This window comes from Chelmon rostratus, chromosome 21 (assembly GCF_017976325.1).
Source record: "Chelmon rostratus isolate fCheRos1 chromosome 21, fCheRos1.pri, whole genome shotgun sequence".
NCBI classification, from domain to species: domain Eukaryota; kingdom Metazoa; phylum Chordata; class Actinopteri; order Chaetodontiformes; family Chaetodontidae; genus Chelmon; species Chelmon rostratus.
In genome coordinates, this window is record NC_055678.1 from 15,860,691 (window position 1) to 15,873,584 (window position 12,894).

Sequence of the window (12,894 nt, forward strand, 5' to 3'; positions counted from 1 at the left end):
TGCCATTAATTATATTCCCATAGCAACAGTGATGATAGGCTACGAACACACATATATAACTGGAGTTAGGTGGAGGTCACTTCTATTTCACCTTGTCTCAAATTGAACAGGAGACTGCAGACGTTTGCAGTAGAGGTGGCTAGAACTGAGTCTTCGACTTTTCACTATCACCCTCCTGGAGTCTGAGGATATTTTCAGACACTCTGATGTTGTTGTCAGCTTGAACAAATCAGCAGTATTTTCAGTCACATGACTTTCTGTAAAAAGTAGTTTTAGACCCATGGCGACAAACTGTTTTGGTCACTTGAGGTGACTCTGTTGGTGTGTAATATGGTCAGAAAGTAGCGATGCTACGTCGTTGTATTCATGATTAATCATTATTACAAATGTGCACAGTGAAAAGCAACATTTTACTTACCTAAGATATCAGCGGAACGATCCGTGTCCCATGAGGTCAGATTTGTTTTGCTCGTGTGTTTGTGCGACCTGAGAGTCATGTGTCTGCAGTGACACTTCATTCTTCACTAAGATGAAATGTGAGGAATGGACATCAGTCTCTGTTGCCCGCAGGGACATAAATCTGCTGCAAACACACTCACCTGAACACAAAAGTTTGGATTATCACATTCATGAAAGATGCCAAAACTTAAAATAATAACTGTAAAATCAATTTTAAATCATGTTTTCCCCAAACAGGTCTTCAGTCCGTCTTCACATCTTGTGTACAGATGTACTCAAGAGAATCAAGCAAGCAACGAAAAAACTTGAAGTGCATCCTCCTTTTTTCCTCCAACAATCAAACCAACGGTCTAATGTGTGTGCTTAAAAATCCAAGCTCAGTTTAATGACTTGTTTTTTTTATATATATATTTATATATTATTCCTACAAATACATGGTTTTCAGCACTTTGAAAAACGTTCACTTTCCTCAGTAAACCAAGAAAGCTAGAAATATCCTACAGTGAAAAAAAGAGACAAAGACAAACCATTTTGACAAAAAAAAAGAAATCACAAAAAAGACATGAAAATAACAATGAAATTAAAAAACGACATCCTGTACAAACACTATGGCCCAATAATTTAAGAAAATAGTGTCTCTAAAACGTTCATATTGCTTTGTACCTCCACTGACCGGGCAAAGCCCGCCCCGTGCGACACCAGGCAGTTCAGACAGCGACCACAGAGGGCGCCAGATCCCAGGTACTGGTGTCACTCCAGAGCTTATGGGGTCAAGCTGCAGCCAGTGGCATGCAGGCGTAGCAGAAGAGAACCAGTCATGTTTGTGTTGTTGTTCCGTGTGTTCTCTTCTTCTCTGGTTGTTTTGGCAGTAACAATACAAAGACAAGGGATGGTCACACTACTACAGTACTGCACTCCTTATGAAACCAAGGATGTTTTTACTGTTTGTTGTAGTTTCACCATTATTACTCTCTACAGCATTATTACTAGAACTATCACCATCACAGATACACAGAGTGCATCGTGTGTTTGTGTGTGTGGAGGGTTAATCCGGCTGTGTGTGTGTGTGTGTGTGTGTGTGTGTGTGTGTGTGTGTGTGTGTGTGTGTGTGTTGGTGTGTGTGTCGGACTGTCAGTGTTCAGTGCTCAGAGCTTGTCTTCTCGAAGGAGAAACTGGGCAGAGTCAGTAGCTTGGGGTTGGTGTTGGGGTTTGGCGAGCCTCCGTCCTGTCCCGAACCCTCTCCAGCTCCCAGGTCAAAGGAGTCCTTGGAGTCACTGGAGGGCGCTCTCCTCCTCAGGCAGGTGTCCCGGCTGGGCAGAGGAGGGGGCATCCCCAATCCCCCTAGCCCCATGCCCCCGAGTCCACCCATGCCCGGGTAGAGGCCGGGCTGAGGCTCCACTTCGTCTGGGGGGTCCACAGAGATGCAGGGCGGGCTCATCTTCTTCTTGCGTCGGGGTGAGGGCAGCGAGGTCTGAGTGGGGGTCTGGCTGTGGATCTGCAGGCTGTCGGCTCGTGACACGAAGCCGGAGGAAGTGGAGGTGGTGCTGCGCTGGGGGCTGGACTCCACCGAGGAGCATAACTCTACAGAGTGGCGTCGCGGGTCGTCCAACCAGGAGTAAGGGCGGGGGCGGGGCAGGAGGGCGCTGCGACCCTGGGCGTCAGCGCTGTGGAACCTCTTCAGCTGCCTCAAACATGGACTCCGGCTTCCCTGGCAGCCTGCGTAGCTACTGTAACCCTCATTACCGCCATCACCACTGTCCTCCGTCATGACGTCGTCACTGCCAGCCAACCCTGCGTGGGTAATGAGGGACACTTCCTGATCCACCGAGGCTTCCTCATGTTGGTGCAGCCTGGCTGGTAAGGGTGGTGGAGGAGGCGAGGAGGAGGAGGAGGAGGAGGATGAGGATGAGGGGGAGGAAGAGGTGAAGCAGTGCTGGTCATGAAGCTGGGTGTGCACGCTGCTGGGGCGCGAGGGTTTGGGGGAGGCGCCTGGTGTGGCGGGGACCAGGCAGAGAGCAGGCTGCTGATGATGATGGGAGCAGGGTGAGGGAGAGTTGGAGGGGGAGGAGGTTGAGGGGGATGGAGGGAGGCTCAGAGAGGCCTCATTCATAAGTCCATCATTGCTCTCCCCTCCGTCTGAACACAGGGCCTCCTGGGAGTCAGTAGACACTGCAACCTGGAAGACGGGGCATGGAGGGGAGGGGAGGGGGGTGAGATATTTAGGAGAGAGGGGCGAAGAGATGGAGGTAAATATGCAATGAGATGGAGGAGAGCGAGGGTATGGGGGACCGGGGAGGATGAGAGGGAGAAACTAGTTAGTATGCGATGATGAGGATGAGAGGCAGCAGTCTGGGTCAAAGTTCACCGTCTGGCCAGCATATTCCCAGAGTCCTCTCTGTTCCTGTCACTGCAGGCAGCGTGGGGTTAAACTGGAATTGCAACATTCTTCCATGAATTATAACATGGAAGCACAGAGGCTACACCGCATTACTCAACGGCTGCTTTCCATATTAAGATTTGTCAAGACTAAGTTGAGTAAACAACTTTTGACATTATTGGATGTGTTCTGTCTTTGGTTTTGTGTTATTAATTTCCTGTGCAGTGCGCCTGTGGAGGCAGAGCCATTATTTTACATTTATATATGAATTGTTAGAGCGCCCCTCCACTCAAAAATGCATCTTTGTGGTCACTTCACGTGGATGTTCGAGCTCGGCTGTGCAGAATGATGCAGAGGTTGATACTAGAGGGTCGTTTTCACGTGCACCAGCAGGACTCGGTGACATCACAACTTCCTGTTCCAATATGCAACTTACACCAGTGTGATGTGGAAACGTCGAACCGCCAGTGTAGAAACATTGTGAAAGGACTTCTCAGTAAATTGGAGACATCTTGCGTGCAGAAGTTAAAAAATATTTGCATATTGATAGATTCTGAGGTGGAAGGCGTAAAGGTAATGTTTTAAACTAAAAACAAAAAATCCCCCAAACAATTTGTTAATTGAACTTTTTTCCAAACCATTATTCAGAAAACATGTCTGGTAGGGGTATTTACATGAACTAAAATTAACTACTTATACTCAAATGCTACAAAAAATTGTTTTGGACAATTTTCCCCACATTTTTTGTACATACAGATCATGAATGTGACAAAAAAAATGACTTTGAGTTTGAGAATCCTTCACCTTGAAGCTATAGAATAAATAAAGACCTCTCTGTTAATCATGTTTCAATTCAGTACAACAGAGGATGTCTAAGTAGTAGATACCAACTGATGTGAACAACATTTCCAAGTAAGAGGCTCCTATTTACTGTTCTCCTCATTTGACCCAGTACCAGAACGTGTGCACTGCTTTTTTTAGTTGGACAGAAGGACTCAGCTGATTGTGTGCCGGCTGACATAGTGAACTCTGAGCCAGACCGCCTGACCCTCTAACCTTTGACCAGTCTCACAAAACCCTGTAGACTGTCGGCAGCACACACACTCAGTTGAATTTAAAACCAAATTTTGATCAGTGTTTCCATGCCGCCATCCTGCCCTCTGAATAAATCTACAGGGTGTGAGGCCAGTAGTCAAAGGGTGAACATAATATGTGGCTACTGTAGGAGAGGAAGGGTTAGTAAGCACAATGGCTGCTAAAACTCATAAAAAGTCCTCATGAATTCATGACTTGTTCCTCATCAACCACAAACCAGAGAGAGGAAATTAGTGGTGTTTGAATTCAATTGTGTTGAATCGGATCAATTAAATTGTCTTGAATTTATAGAGATGAGGAAACGAGGCATGCATGAGTTTCAGGGCACAGCACTTAAAAAGAGGAATGTTTGGAATCATGAGTTTCCCTGCATGAGCCTGAGTGGTGTGACCACAGAGACACCTAGTGGTCAAAGTTATCACCACCAGACCAGGCCAATCACCAGCCAAGCAATCAAGTCACTAATAAGATTACAAATGAACACCCTGTCAGACTTTTTGAAGCAGCGGGTTAAGTGCAATTACAACTATGCTCTGGTTAACAACTGTGTACGTTTCAAGCACTAAGCTAGAGGATAGAAAATTCACAAGTGCTCTATCACTGTGGTACCATGTGTACAAAATGGCCAAATGCATATGGACAGCACTTGCTGTTCTGCAGCAATCCCCTGAGTTGTATAGCTTGAAGTGTAGTAAGTGCACTGCATTTTGGGTAAATTTCTCAGCCAAATAACATCTTTGTCTGGCATCACTCAGCTAGTGAATTATCCACCTTGCTCCTGCTGCTCATATAAGAGTATAGAAGAATGAAGGTTTCCTACAGGTGAAGCTACCTGTTAGAGAGTTTGAGATGCTTGTGGCTGATGGTTAGCAGTAGACCAAAATCTAAGGGGTAACAGAGGGAAAGAAGGAGGAAAGCCTGTGTGTGTGTGTGTGTTAGTCTGTCTGTGAGGAAGATGAACATGGAGTCCAGTGTTTCTGAAAGGCCCAGTGGTAGCTAAAGTCTGCTGTTTGTTGCCCTTTCAGAAGCAGGAGTATCTGTGTTTGAGCAGTAGCTCAGGGTCGGGTGGCTTTTGGGCCCAACTGAGCTGAGATCAGAGAGTAACAGATACAGTATGGAGAATGAGGCAGCACGTAAGTTAGCGACAGACATGAACACCAGGAAGAAGGAGAGAAAGAAGGAGGAAGAAAAGTGAAATTGTTTAGAACATGCAATGAGGAACGATGAACGCTCTAAACCGATTTTTCTGTGGGACAGGGTCTGAGGGCAACAATCTGGAGGGAAAAACAGAATAAACCTGCAACATGTTTTTAAAAAAAGCTGCAATTTGATGAGCAACAAGTCATACAGTGTGAGAACCAAGTCAAAGCTGTATGAGAAATGAATTACTTTCGTATAATAATAAAGTCGTCACTTCATGAGGAACAATAAGTAGACAGAAGTATAGTATAGGAATTATACAAGTGTTAGCATTTACCTTTTTTTTCACCACAATTGCTACATCTTTCCCATAAAACTTTAGTTTTATTCTTGAGATATTAAATTATTATTTCAAAATTCTTTCATAACACTTCTTTTTCTCAAAATATTAGAACTTTCTTCAAATTTATTTCCCAACAGTGGCCCTGATATGCTGCTAATTATAACCCAAAGGTCTCTAGATTTTAATTTTCACCAAACACTCCAGCAGCTCTTTTAAAGATCAGCTTCTTGTCTCTACTAGAAAGTGCTTTACTCAGTAAAATCGGCCTCTGTGGTGTTTGGTATGAATAAAAACTTCCAGATGAAAGGGCCTCAATGGCACATGGTTGAGAACCAGGGGCAGAAAACACAGCTGTCATCACATACAGAACAGATACGGACAGGAGGAGACTGTCATCAGAAACAGTGTGATTTAGTCACCTGTCTGCGAAGCGTGCGGCTGAGTGTGTGTGTGCGTCTGGGAGGGGGTAGTCGCGGTATACTCTCCGAGTCTGAGTGGCTGTGGGGGCTGATGGGTCTGAAGAGGTCTGTGGGAACGGTCAGCTGCTGGGAAAACTCCTCTGGTTGCGAGCGCACCGAGCCACTGGAGCCTGCACACAAACAAGGACCGCTCTGAATATGACGGGGAAATAACGCCAGCTGGTGTGGCGATCCTCTGAGAAAATGACCCGCAATGACCCCTGTGGTGTCACTGGGTGTCATTTACTTGAAATGTAATTCTGTGTCACACCTGATTGGGCCCTGTGGGTGCCCAGCGTGTGCTGGGGCCCCTGCGTCTGTGCTAGAAGCTGTGCTGGAGCCGCGTGGCCAAGGGGCTGCGGGGGGAGGAACATGTAGCTGTCGTTGGGCAGGGAGTGTGTGCGTCCCACCGCAGGCTTCCTGACGCTCAGCAGGTTTTCCTCCAGTGGCTCCCCAGGATCGAGCTGCTCTGGCTGGGGAAAGAGAAGAGAGAGTCAGGGTCCCTCTGGAGCTGGAAGGATTGGGGCTACTCTTTTACTCAAGCACTGTCACACTCGACACACAACGTGAACAAAGAGGCAGTGATCGTCAGCATACACAGAAAACAGACAGGATCTTTGCATGTTGGAGTTGACTGGCACAGAGCTGCCACAGATCACAGAAACAAGACTGTGCTAGGCTGAAATTTACAAGCACTTTCTTTCTTTTAGTTTGTCTTTAAGGGTATGACACAGTGCGTCTTGTGTCTGCCTTCACCCACGCCGTCATGAAACTTAACGTAAGCCTGCTCCGTGATTGTGTGTCAGCTGGTGCAGTGTCCTGCAGCCTGACCCATTACAGAACCGGTTCACACTCATCACAGAGCTACTGGAGCTCCAGCACACTTTACACCCCAGTAGCAAACACACGGCAACTCAGATAGGAGAGAAAACTACTACAACGACAGAGGACCGTACAGACACAGAAGAAGACTGATAGGAAAGGGAGTGTGAGAAAAGACGTGGACTCACATGTAAAGCACACAGAAAAAAGACAGAAAACTGAAGGACAGAGAAAGAGCTAGAGGATAAAGGTTACAGAGAGAGAGAGGAGAAGGGAAAATAAGAGTTAAAGAGTAGAGGTGAAGGAGAAAAAACTGCAAACTGGCAGGTGAGGAGGCGCACTACTCTACTGGACTGGACTGGAGAGTAACACACATTAGGCTGGAAAGGTGGGATGAGAAAGAGAAGAGAAAGTTGGGGGCACATGGTTAGATTCACCAGGGTCTTTCAACGCCTCTTGCACTCCTCTACCTCCGCACTCCCCTCCTTTTCTTTGCATCTGTCCCAGCACAATCCAGTTATCAGTGATTTCGTGTCAAATGTTGGCCGGGGCTCTCTGCCTCTGAGACTGCAGGTTCATCGATCTCGCTGCATCGCTGGCCTGGATGTGCAGCACGGGCCAAGGTTACAGCGACCCTCCCTGGGTATGCAATGTGATCATTAACGAGCCAAACTGGTGGCTAATTACCAGATGACATTCAATTCATTTTCGATTTAGAGGGAAGGTGTCCTTTCCCTCAATGACAGAGAGTCCTCTGGGACAGGACATCGTAGAGGAATGTACACATTCGTTCTGGTGAGGATGCATATAGAAGCCTCAATGCATGACAATGTGCCATGGTATAAAAAAATGATGGACGAGGTGCCGACAAAGAACACGACGATTAAAATGTGAAGCAGCGTTCCTTCCACCAAGTCCATTATTTTCTGAATCAAGAGATTTCGGAGTGCATTACCACGCGTATACCATGACCACTTAATGCAGCTGGCTCAGCTTGTTTTCCACGGGGAATAAATTACATATTGTAGCCGTGGTGTGTGCGCTTAAGCACTGATTTAGAATACTGGTTAGACTGCTGACCCTCAATTATGGCTAAGGTGTTCTGATACGTGATTTCAACTCGCACACGGCAGCCAATCAGACACCCATTCAGGATGCATGCGTGTATTTATGAAGAAGTATACTCGGGAACACTTTCTGGGTCTGCGATTTCCTGGTAATTTCCTCAGAAGTTTCCTGGAAAGAACTATATAACTTGGCACTAATTATAGAGAAAAGAGTGACAAAGTTAATAAATACGGTCAGTTGTGTTTAGTTCATGTGCAGGAAATGGCTCCATTTTATCCCAAATAAATATTAATTAAGCCCTCTTACATTATATGATAATTATTCTTGACAGTATGATAAATTGCTTGCTTTAAGAAAACATTTTCCATGTTCAGCTGACCTGCTGTACACTGACTAAAAGATATTTTATTAGCAGTTAAATAGAAATATTTAACTGGGGTTGCATCAGATGAACAATGTCTTCACTGTCCCTTTAAGTAATAACAAATTACACAGTTGTTTCCAGGAACTTTCTTACGAATTTACAGTCACATGAAAGAAATTACAGGAAACCATTGGACCAGTATAATAAAGTCATTATGTATTTTCTGTAGGTGTGGTATAAAGTAATTCATCAATGGGACCTAATAAGTTGTTAAAAATAGGCCACTAGATAATTAGTAAATTTGCGACTTTGCTGCCCCCCAGTGGTAATATGAAAAACAGACTGTATCAGCTCAGTTTGAACTCTTTTACTTTCTAACTGAAATAAATGGCAGTTTGTATAAAGAGTTCTAGCTGCTAAATGCTCCACTATGTTCAGCTAATTGCTAACTCTGTCTGTCTGCTGTTAGAGTAGAGTACAGGACAGTTTTTCTGAAAAAAGCTACCGACTGACAAGAGGCTTTGGAAGTGCCCTGGGAAAGGCAACACTACAAGATACTGCAGAGGGGCAGAGGGAGGGATGGAGGAAGAGAAAGACAGAAACTGTCAGTACATTGCATTCCAGAGTGGTAAGAAAGAGGGGGTTAAAATCGTCGGGGGCCGAGTCGTCTGTCAGAGCTAGGGACCAGGATTTCTCAGAGGCCAGAGACAGAGCGTCCATCTCCGCTAGAGGGATCTAGGCAGGAAGAGACAACGGCTGGTGAGCAGAGGAATCAAAACGCACACTCCGCGCAACACACAGAAAAGACCTGCAGCTAACAGGGATAAACACATGTTTGAAAGTGAAAGCAGTGAATGTGGCAGATCAAACAACAAGGACAAAAGATGAGGCAACGTTCAGAGGCTGGAAACCACATGAGAACTTTTCTTCTCACATGAAAACTTTTTAAACAGGATTATTGTGTTGTGGGGTTACAAACAGCAATATTATGACCGGGTACAGACACACACACACACATACACACTTTTGTTTGGACTTTTATCCTTGTGAGGACACTCACTGACATAATATATTCTCCTAGCCCCTAACCCCTGTCCTCACAAGGTCAAGCTCACAGGGTGGAAAATCAGATTGGTTCTCACAAAGATAGCTGAACAAGTACACACACACATACTAAAACATAGAGCCTGATGATTCGGAACAACAGAAAAACTGCTATACGTGATGCAAATGAGACACACACACAGGGGGACAGGGAGGGGTCTCATTTCTACTGTATGTGTTGTAATGGCAGAGGGTTAATGTTAATGATGTGCCCTAAATCCGCCGAATCCAGGATGCTAGTTTTGAGTGAACTCTGAATCCTCAAGCTCTGCCGGGTTTTCAGTCCCGCAGTGTTCGGAAGCCTTGGCCATCGCTGGCTCCTGTGTATTTGGCCTCGTAGCTGCTTAACAGGGGAAATGCTTTCTGACAGGCAAATGGGCCATCCGAGCAGAGAGGCGCAGGGGCTTAAACTCAATGGAAAACATTTCTGCTAACGTAACGGGAGGAGAGAGGTGGCCTATGGCGTCTAATAATGACATCTCAAACCCATTTGAAGCTTTTAGAAGATGGGGTTTTGCGATGCTAATGTACTTGGTTCAAATTTGCCTTCAAATGAGGGACAGAGGCACCCGGATGCATTATTCAGTGACTCAGTGATCCATAGCTGATTGATTGAGCCATTACTCCACAGCCTCGAGTGTAAGAGTGTGATCTCCCTGCTCCAGGAATGCCTTTGTTCGGTCACGACTTTGCTGAAACTGCTTAATCGGGATTCACGTGTGCTGGAAACACACTAACATGCCGCACATACATGCAGACACAAAGTTGTGTGGAGGAGACAGAGCAAACTCTAAACTGTGTCAGTGAGGCTGCTGAACCAGACCCAAAACCTGCCAAGCATGACTGAGTATAAGTGAGCGGAGACGTGAGCGGGGAATGAGATCATAGCTGAGGCGGGATATGACGCACTGCACTGTGGTGGGCAACGGGGCTGGTTAGACAGGGAAAAATATTCAATGTGGAGGAATGCCAGGACGAAAATGGTAATGGCTGTAGGGCTGCACGACATGTACAAAACAACACATTAGCATGCCTATTCATGAATCTTATGAAGTTTTTATGGACGGTTTGTACAAAGTTCCTGCAGAACTAACTGTTACTTTGCAGGCCAGGGATTCTGTACTCTACAACGTGACCCATCTTTAAGTAATTCAGTGTGGTATTGAGTCATACAATTTCATTTTTATGAAAACGAGTGGTAAATTCTGCCAATAGTGAGATAACGTCACCTGTTTTTCATCTAAATCTATTGTTTCAAGAGTCAGCCAAGCTCATCTCCATACTAATGGAGCAACTGCTTTATTTAAAGGGTCAGTTCATCCAAATAAAAAAGAGAACATATTTTCTTTCTTAGCTCTTGTACAGTGGCTCCGACCTTTTTTTTTTTTTTTTGCTTTTTTGCCTTAACGTTTTAAAGAAAGTTTTGAGAAGGTCAATTAAATAAATGTTTTGCCTCATTTCACTGTCTGGTTCTGTGACCTCTGAGATTCATCTGGTTAACCCTTGTGGGGTCCCGTTCAGGTTTTTTAGATTTGATTTGATATATGGGTCTACAAAATCTATGATCTAAGATGTAATATGTTAAAGTGAGAAATATTATTGTCAATGTGGTCCTAAGATGTAAAACATGTCGATTAAATATAACTCTAACGATTTCTTTGGTAGAATGTCATCCCAGTGAGGTCTGTGGATTGTCCTGAGTGACCGGGACGTTGTTTTTGATTGTTGCTCTTACTGGTGTATTTTTAACACGTCTTTATTAAATCATGGGAGCACAACAACCACAAACAAAATGCCATTCACCTGTATTGCACTGGAGTTGGATGCTAGTCCCAAAGATGAATATCATGAAGAGAAGCCTGGGCTAAAGTATCTGCATAACAGGACACCACTAATTGAGGAAATTAGATTTTTTTTAATGTAATTTGGGGGAACTGGCCCTTTAAAGGCATTATCACTTGGTTTAAGAAAGTCCTTGTGTGAAACTGCATTGAAAAAAGGGGAAATGATTGTATTTTGACTTGAAGGAAAACAGCACTGTATCTGCAGCCTTTCTGGTCTTTGTTTTTGATAATCAAAAATTACAGCAGCAACTATCGCATTACACAATTTTCTTTTCTGAACTACTTGTGCAGCCCTACACGTTGGATAGAAATAAGACCCGTTGGACATGGAATGGAGGAAGTGAGTCATCATTCTGGTGATTATTGACCTTCTTGTCGGTGCTGTGCTTGCTGGGCTTGGGGGGCAGCGCGTAGTAGTGGCAGATAGAGCCAGACAGGTTGTCCATCAAACTCAACTCTCCCTCCATTGAACCCTGGATGACCAGGGAGACCGAGTCAAACTGCGCTCTCCGCTGGACAAACTAATACAATGCAGAGAGAAAAGACAGAACAGAGAGAGAGACAGAGAGAAAGAAAAAAAGGCAGAAGTTTGGGGAAAAGGACAAAGATGGAGGGGAAAGGAAAGACAGAAGTCAGGACAGAGGCACATGAACAAATGTGGAAAGAAAGACAGTGGATCAGGTAGAAACAAACAGATGTACAAACAGAGAAAAGACAAAAGAAACACATCCAAGTAGGAGGACTACATTTATAGCAAACTTGGGCTTAGTCTGTGTCCAGATGTGTTTTTCCTAAAATAACTAGTAAACACTCTCCTGCACTGCACAGCAACTGACTACGCACAACCTCCTCCTGACCAACATCCTGAACAAGCTCGGTTTTGTTACCATTCACTTCCACAAGGGGGCACTACAACACTGCAGTACAGCTGCTCTCCCACAGGGCTGGAGGAGAGACTGCGGCTTAACCACACATGTTTTAGAAGAGCGGCGGAGGAAGACAGATAACATCTTGGAGGGGAAACATAATGATAGCGAGACCTCTATTTCCTATCCCCAAAAAAAGTTCCCTGCCGTCTGGAAATAGCCGTTGAAGTGAACAACAAGGCCCTGTGGTCCAGCTTTCCCATGGCACTGTGACCTATCTATGACTGGCATGTCCTCCACTGGGACCAGCTACACACACACACTCACACACACACACACACACACACACACACACACACACAGTCACAGTCACAAATGCACACAAACCATAAACCATCGTGATGTGGGTCAGTATGGGTTACACTGAATAATACATTTGCATATCCAGGAGATTTTCTGGATACATTATTAACTTCACATAAACCATAAAAATGCAGTCACTTTCAAAAATATGCATAATGTGTGAAGAGAATATGCCAATATTAAAAAAAAACAGCAACTATGCCCCTGATTTTAAACACATCACACACAAATGTATCCACTTACATATTGAAATGATGCCAGAATGTGAAGTGAATATGTCCTAATATGGCCTTATGCACTATACTTTGTTTACATATGGACTACAGTTAGTGCATAAAGACAGTGAAGGGACATTGCTCCCAAGAAATCCATTATGTCAGAGACAATCCAGCATGCTCAGCGTCCCTCAGCACAGGCCAAAGAATTCATTAATGGTTTGGACTGGAGTCAGAACTGATGACCGGAGACGTGGGGGTCACCTGACTGGCTGCGCAGCCTGGCCCCGAGCAGGAAGTGACCTCAGAGCATCTGTCATCTGTCGCGCAGGATGCTGCGTGGACCATTGAGAACTGAACGTTCTTACCTCCATGT

General features: G+C 45.0%; 1 protein-coding gene across 1 annotated transcript in view; it reads right to left on the minus strand.

Moving 5' to 3' along the window:
- Window positions 1-1,058: 1,058 nt before the first annotated feature.
- The window catches only part of cacna1g (calcium channel, voltage-dependent, T type, alpha 1G subunit), a 229,602-nt gene continuing 217,766 nt past the window's right edge, over window positions 1,059-12,894 (minus strand). Inside the window, exons 35-38 of the mRNA XM_041963433.1 lie at window positions 11,443-11,595; window positions 6,144-6,345; window positions 5,834-6,003; window positions 1,059-2,635 (exon numbers count right to left, since the gene is read on the minus strand). Coding sequence (XP_041819367.1) covers window positions 1,598-2,635; window positions 5,834-6,003; window positions 6,144-6,345; window positions 11,443-11,595 — 1,563 coding nt within the window. The 3' untranslated portion in view covers window positions 1,059-1,597. The remainder of the gene's footprint in view (window positions 2,636-5,833; window positions 6,004-6,143; window positions 6,346-11,442; window positions 11,596-12,894) is intronic.